Raw genomic sequence first — 7,147 nt, 5'->3', positions numbered from 1 at the left:
ATGAGAAGGGGAAGGGGGGACGGAAGACGCAACCCCGGAGGTGCTGAGGGAGGGAAGGGAAACTCGACAGCCCAGAGGGAGGAGGGGGCAGCTCGGGGCCGGGGGCGGGGAAGCAGAAGGGGCAGCTCCGGCAGGCAGGGGAGAGCTAGCCCGGGCTGCGTTCTGTGGCCCTCCCCTCCCCCTAGTGTCCCCACAGATGCGAACGCACAGACAGAACAGGGGTAAAACCAAATGCACATTTATTAAGCTCAAGACATGGACACCGACGGGCCAGGGGAGCGGATCTTTGGGGAGGAGACAAGGAGGTGCCGGGGAGCAGCACACGGGGCTCCTGGGGGGCTGGGGGTGGACTCCCGGATCCCAGGAGCTGGAGGCCTGAGTCCCTGGGTCTGGGATGCAGACAGGCTCTTTGGGGAATCGTCATTGCCAAGGCCTGAGGAGGGACAGCGGGGTGCAGCGGCTCCAGCCTTGGGGTGGGTGGGGCGGCTCATTCCGGGGAGTGCTCCCAGCCACGGCTGGGGTCCCCACCGCCTCCACCCGGTCCTCAGGCTCCCGCGCTCAGGCAGGGACAGCAGTGGAGGTTCCCCGGGGCTGGTTTTACACGCCACCACCGCCAGGGGCTGGGAGAAAAGGGGGAGAGGGTGTCAGCCACCAGAAGGGAGGAAGCAGTTACCCTCTCCACAGCCAGTGGGCTCAAGATCCCCAGTCACCATGGAAGTCGGACCCCCAGGGACTGTCATCCTTGGGCTAGCACTGGGGAGCTGTCTTGCCTCCCCACATTCTAATGCCTGGTTTATATGTGGCTTTGTGGCTGCTGTCCTGCCCCACAGTGTTGTCATGGAGGGGAACACACCTCTGATGGGGCTGGTGACGCTGGCCCAACCTAAGCTTTCTTGGGGTGTCCCCCTTCCAGAAAGGGGGTCTCCATCTCCCCTTCTATGCTCCCAATCTCCTTCTACACCCCCACTCCTTTCTTATATGCTGTATCCTGAACATTTGGATATAACAGGAATTCCCTCATTTCCCACCCACTCGGGACCGTCATTCATCTGGGATGGGTCAGAATCCTGTACATGTTCTTTAACTGTGCCCCAGGTGCCAGAGCTAAAAACCAGCTCCCAATCATCCATAAAGTGCCCCATTCATCTTTTGAAATTTCATTGAAAGAACGTGAAACAAAACACATGAAATTCCACACCCAGTTCCCCCAAATACTGAGTACCCCAAGCACCCCGCCCCCATTTTTAGTTATAAGAAATTTATAAGAAGCAGAGAGATTCCCATCTCTGGTTTTTAAAAGGCCCTGGAAAGGACACAATTCCACTAAAAACGGGTCAAGATATTTTTATATAATTAAAATTAACACCCCCAAGGAGTCACAATCTTTCATCTACAGCCTGTCCCCTCCTGCATCCTACATCCCTCTTCACCTCCCATTACACCCTCCATCCTCCGCTCCCACTACCCCCTCCTCCAACCTTCTTTCCCTCCACTCCATCCCCCCACCGCCCACCCCCTCCAGCACCTCCAGCCCTCACCTTCCATCCTTCCTGCACCCCCGCTCCTCCACCCTCCACCCCTCCAGCTCGTCCATCCTCTTCATTCTTTATCCCTCTTCTATACTTGCCATCTTTTCCCTCCGTCCTCATACTCCCTAGACCCCCATAGGTTCCCTTTTCCAACATGAATTTTAAAATCTGTATTCTATGCATCTCTCTTTTTGTTAGTTTGATAAAATTATTCAGAAGACTTTCCTCCCTCCCTCCTTTCCTTCTTTCCTTACTTTCCTTCCTTTCCTTCAGTCGTTTCATCCTAGATCTGCCCAGAAAGATCTAGATCTAGAAAGTCTGGGAAACACCCTGTCTACCTGTCCTCCCTGTTGCTCGGCTCTTTCTCATTCTGACTGGCAGATGTCCATCTTCCACACTGGGCCCCTCTCTTCACAGGCTTATGGACTTCTACTCTGAGAAATTCGTCCTTGCTTTTATAGGCTTATGTATTTGTTTCTGAGAATCTGTGGATTCTTTAGGGCATTTCACATCCCACTGCCACCCCATGGTTTAGCATCTTTTATCTGCGGGGTAGCAGCCTCCTACAGAACTGTCCTAAGTACATGTCTGGTCCATCAGAGAGACCACCCTTACTCTAAGGATTCTCCTTTCTACTCCCACCTAACATCCTCCCAGAACCACACACTTTCTCGCCCTCACCTGAGGAGGGAAGCTCCGATTTACAGGATTTGCATGTTGGGCTGTGGAGGTAAAGATGGGAGAGAAAAGCGTAAAGAGGTTTAACAGCCACAGGCTTTATGAGAAACATGTGATAGTCCCAGGGGGCCCTTCTGTTAGGGAAGCACCCTGGGGCCCCAGGCTGTCCCTCCCTCCTCACCCCTCTGTCCCCAATGCTGCCAGACCTCTCAGACCTCGAGTCTGCCTTCCTGCACTTCACCTTCTTGCCTGTTAGGAGAGAGAGACAGAACAAGGAGACAGGACACAGGACATGGACAAAAGCCCATGTGGGGATTGGAGGTGCCCAGGGACACCGAGGAAGCCCAGGAAGGGGTGACACTTACTGACGATGATGAGGATGCCCAGCAGGAACAATATGGTAGCCAGAGTCATGCCCACAGTCTGCACCGTGTCGTAGTCTGGGGAGGACATGAAGGACATCATGACAGGGGCGGCACCTCAGCCCCACCTGGAGCATCAGTCCTGCCTTCAGCCTGCTCAGCCAGGGGCCCAGAGGTCGGGGATGCTGCAGGCCATGCTGGGCACTCCTCCAGTGGGTTAATGTGAGGATCCAGAACACAGGCTTGGGCATTGTGAGCTCCCATTGACCTCTCTCCCCTCTCCCCTCCTCCCCTGCCCTCTGTCTGGACTCTTCAGCCCTAGCTATATATTTAATCATCTCCCTCTACTACCTCCTCCCTTATCCTGGTCCCGTCCACCACTGTCGCCTGTCTGGACTACTGTAGCAGCCTTCCCTATAGTCTTGCTGCCCCGCCCCCACAGCCACACCCCACAGCCACACGTCCCGTCCCGTTACCATCTGAGTTAAATCAGGGTCCTCTTCAGCTCAGAGTCCTTCCCTGGCCCCCACTGTGCTCCAGGGAAAAACCAAAGTCCTCACCCCGGGCCCCGGGGCCCTGTATGATCTAGTCTTGTGCCTTCTCAGACCGCATCCCATTCCACTGTCCTCACTGGTCCTCTACTCCAGCCACACTGGCCTCTCAACAGCTCCTGGGGCATATCCAGCACGGTCCTACCTCAGCACCTTTGCACTTGTGGCTCTCTCCGCCTGAAAGCTCATCCCCCCAAATATCCACATGGCTCCCTCCCTCACCAACTTCTGGGCTTTATTCAAATGTCAGCGAAACCTTCTCTGGCTGTCCTATTTAGGATTTTTCATCATCTCCTCAACACTTCTAATCTCATTCCATCCTTTATTTTCCTTCATAGGAATTATTCTTTATCTAATAATCTTGTCTAATAATATTCTTGTCTAATAAATAATTTTTATATTTATTTTCTTGAGTATTTGTCTCTCTCCCATTGACTGTAAGGTCAAGGAGAGCAGAAATTATACTCTGTCTTGTTCACTGCAGTGTCCTCATAGTGAGAGCTCTTACGATACCCAATGCAGAGGGGCAAAGTCAGGTGCCACAGGCCACACAGCTAGTGAGTGAATAAACCAGAATTCAAATGCAGGCAGCCTGACCGCAGAGTCATTGCTTTTAGGGATTTCCCTCCTCTGCTTCTCTGATGACTCCAACATACCAGCCTGGAGTCTTGCTGAGGCCAGAAGGGGGCGCAGAGAGAGTGTGAGACCACCCATCCCCAACTCCTCAATCTGGATCTGCCCCCCAGGAATCCAGCTGATGGGAACTGTACCCGCATGGTCACATGACCAGTAGCCCAGCACATATCTTGTGGCCATAGCTAAAGCCACTCTAGCAGTGACTTGTGGGAACTTGCAGTCACCCCTCCATCCAGCTCCAGGGTACCCCCAAGCCAAAACCTGACACTTACCATAGTAAAATGGGTCAGGTTCCTCAGGAGCTGTGGGAAGGAAAGCAGAGAAAGAAAGGGAAAAATATTTCAGCACTGAGTGTCTTAACATTTTTTGAGGGTCCAGATGGGGCCACTGGCCTAATAGTTTCTTTGTGGAAATCAGATAGAGACCCCTTGCTCTGGGTGATTCAGGTAGGAGAAAAGGCCTGAAGAGCACATATGCTGGATTCTAGTCCCCACTCATGCCATCAGTCGGTTCCACCCCTTGTGCAGTGCACAATCTACCCAACCATACATGGCAGTCTTGATCCCAGACCCCGGTGGAGATATGATGCAAGCTATGGACTCATTCTCTAAAAAACACATATCCACTCCTATTTGCATATGATGCCAGGGGGTTAATAGACACCAGCCCCACTGGTGGACCACTGAACATATCAGCTTCCCCTAAATATTCCCTAAAACTTCTCAGTTATCTGAGAGCTCCCAAAGGGCAGGCGCTACAGCTACTGCTCTCATCTGCTTGCTCCTGCCACCAAATCCAGGGCACGGGAGCCATGCTGATTCACAGCCTATGTTATTCCTAAGACACCATTGACTCTAAGATTCAAATTGATTTTGTAATAGCTTTCCTGGTATCCGTGTATGTGTGACAGTGTATGTAACTCTATCACATGAAACATACCCATCCATTAGAAAATTCACCCCAATTTCAGAAATGTTAATGTGTGGAAAAAATGCATGTGTCTGTGGATCTACTTTTCCCCATCTCCCACCTCCCTTCCTCCAACCACACTCCCTTCAGGAAAGCTCAGAACATCTTTCCCATTCAAGAAGTCCATCCTGATGGCTCTGACAGTTCTTATTAGATTTGGCCATGTCTAGAGCAGAATTCTGTGGAGTGTGTGCCACTAGGGTAGGGGTGCTGGGGTGCCAGGGTGATGCCAGGTGTTGTCATTAGTACTCCTCTTCCCCCTTCTAGGCTCCCTTGAGGTTGGTGGGGCCATGTGACTCATTCTGACCAATGCACTATGAGTGGAAGTGTCATTGTCACTTCCAGGCTGGAGCATTTAAGTGCTCATGCATGGGCTCTCTTTTGCCTTTGGCCTGGTGACCTGAATGTTCAAGGTGGTGGCTGCTCTAGTTTTCTCTGGTGACTAGAGACCCAGAGTCAACCTGCAATGGACATATAGCCTAAGTGAGAAATAAATCCTGGTTGTCCTAAGCCACTGAGACTTTTGGTACTATTTGTTACCACAACATGCTCTAGCCTAAACTGACTGAGTTAGGTGGCCTTGAGGCAAGACCCTGAGTAGCACTGATTCACACAACCTGAAGTTTGCCCTTCCCAGGTCTCAAAGAGGAAGTCTTCAAAAAGGAAGTCTTAGGCTGGCGCTGAGGTGTCTTGAACACCCTCCAACCCTTTTTAATCTCTGCCATTACAGAGCCTTCAGCAGGGAATAATATCTAGGTAGAATTTTCTGTGACATTATTAGGTTTTCTCCTTTACTTATTTATGTAACCAGCAATGAATAGCACTGACTTTGTGCCAGGCTCTCTTCTAAGCATGTTACAGATATTAGTACATTTAATGTTCACAAAAACTCTGATATACATGCTATCTTCATCCCCACTTCACAAAAGTGGGACACTGATCCCAGAAAAGTGAGTCATTTGCTTAAGATTGGTTTTATGCCTTCAGTTTAAGGCAAAAAATACTGATTTTCCAGTTGTGGTGGTGATATATAAAATACAGCTTATTAAAAAGTTAATCCTTTGGGACCGGCCCCGTGGCTCACTCGGGAGAGTGCAGCGCTGGGAGCACAGCGGCGCTGGGAGCGCCGAGGCCGCGGGTTCGGATCCTATATAGGGATGGCCGGTGTGCTCACTGGCTGAGCGTGGTGCAGATGACACAAAGCCAGGGGTTACGATCCCCTTACCGGTCACACACACAAAAAAAGTTAATCCTTTGAAGGAAAAGTATTAAATAAATAGCAGCGGGAGGAGCATTTAAATGGGAAAAAATCATGAAGGTGATACTGAAAAGCATCAAGATGGGGAACTTGCTTTAGAGTCACCTGTGCCCTGTCTTAGCTCCCCCACCAGACAGTGAGTAAATTTGACTCATGTCTGCTGTTAATCCTGGCATATGTGAAAAGCTCTCAAAGAAGTTTTCTGGAATGAATGAATGAATGAATGAATGAGCGGCTCTCCTAGGCTGCAGTAGACTGCATCAGGGGTGGAGCAGTTGCATTATCTCACTTTTGTCTCCTGGTTTTCCACACACCCTCCCTCCCTAAAAGTTATCAGGAACCCGCTGGGTAAGCAGAATCCTCTGGCTCCTCCCTGGGTAGTGGGTACTCCGTGCAGAAGATCCTCCTCTGGTCCCTGCTGCCCCAGCAATCTAGGTCCTCAGGGCGAGGCTGGACCAAGGGTGGAGCCAGGAGGCAGGAGAAGGAATGTGCACTACTCCTGGCCAGTTGCCAAGAACAGATCAGGAAGGAGGTGGTTGCTATGGCAACTGGGGCATCTTGAAGACAGGTGATGGGTTGGAGCACCCCAAGCCGGGTGGGGTCCTGTGTGAGGCCTGGGTTTTGAACTCTGAGCCCAATCTTGAATCCCTCCCCTCCTTTTGTACCTGCTGTTTTTGCCCCTAAAGGACTGGCTTGTGGCCAAGAGGAGGGTCAGTCTCGGGGATAGGAACCCAGGCCCAGTTGTGGTCATGCATCTCCTCTCTGTTTGCCCCTAATTCTCCTTCCTGTTCTCTGACAGGGCAGAGACAGCCTTATCTCCTTCCATCGCTCTCCCCAATAATTCATTAATTAGTTTCTCTGGGCAGCTTGCAATGCACAACATGCTTTTCCTCCCCAGGGATTTCCCAAGACCTGCGGTCCCCTCTCATACTGTGACTGGGAAAACGGAGTGCTGATGAGTCTGTCCTCCCACCTCTGCCCGTCTGCTGCCATCGATCCTGCTAACCACCACCTCTGCAAAGAGAAGACCTGGGCTCCCGCCAGGTCTGCCGGTTCAGCCCTGCCCCCATTCCCTAGGGTGGCTTCCAGCCTCTGCAGGCCCCCCCCCCCGCCCTGCTTCGGATTCTGCAGATATGGCTCAGTGCAGCAGCCCCCGCCTACTGG

The 7,147-nt window shown here is 51.7% G+C and overlaps 1 protein-coding gene across 4 annotated transcripts in view; it reads right to left on the bottom strand.

Moving 5' to 3' along the window:
* Window positions 1–218: 218 nt before the first annotated feature.
* The window catches only part of FXYD7 (FXYD domain containing ion transport regulator 7), a 9,297-nt gene continuing 2,368 nt past the window's right edge, over window positions 219–7,147 (bottom strand). Inside the window, exons 2-6 of one of the 4 annotated variants that reach the window (XM_008580365.1) lie at window positions 4,029–4,058; window positions 2,573–2,647; window positions 2,414–2,456; window positions 2,211–2,251; window positions 224–620 (exon numbers count right to left, since the gene is read on the bottom strand). In XM_008580365.1, coding sequence (XP_008578587.1) covers window positions 598–620; window positions 2,211–2,251; window positions 2,414–2,456; window positions 2,573–2,647; window positions 4,029–4,058 — 212 coding nt within the window. In that variant the 3' untranslated portion in view covers window positions 224–597. Of the gene's footprint in view, window positions 621–2,210; window positions 2,252–2,388; window positions 2,457–2,572; window positions 2,648–4,028; window positions 4,059–7,147 lie in introns of all 4 variants that reach the window. The other 3 variants (XM_008580366.1, XM_008580367.1, XM_008580364.1) reach the window with 3 other exon arrangements.

This window comes from Galeopterus variegatus, unplaced genomic scaffold (assembly GCF_000696425.1).
Source record: "Galeopterus variegatus unplaced genomic scaffold, G_variegatus-3.0.2 Scaffold2073, whole genome shotgun sequence".
In the NCBI taxonomy this organism is placed as follows: Eukaryota; Metazoa; Chordata; class Mammalia; order Dermoptera; family Cynocephalidae; genus Galeopterus; species Galeopterus variegatus.
The sequence above is the reverse complement of the archived record's forward strand: the minus strand, read 5'-3'. Positions and strand labels throughout refer to the sequence as shown.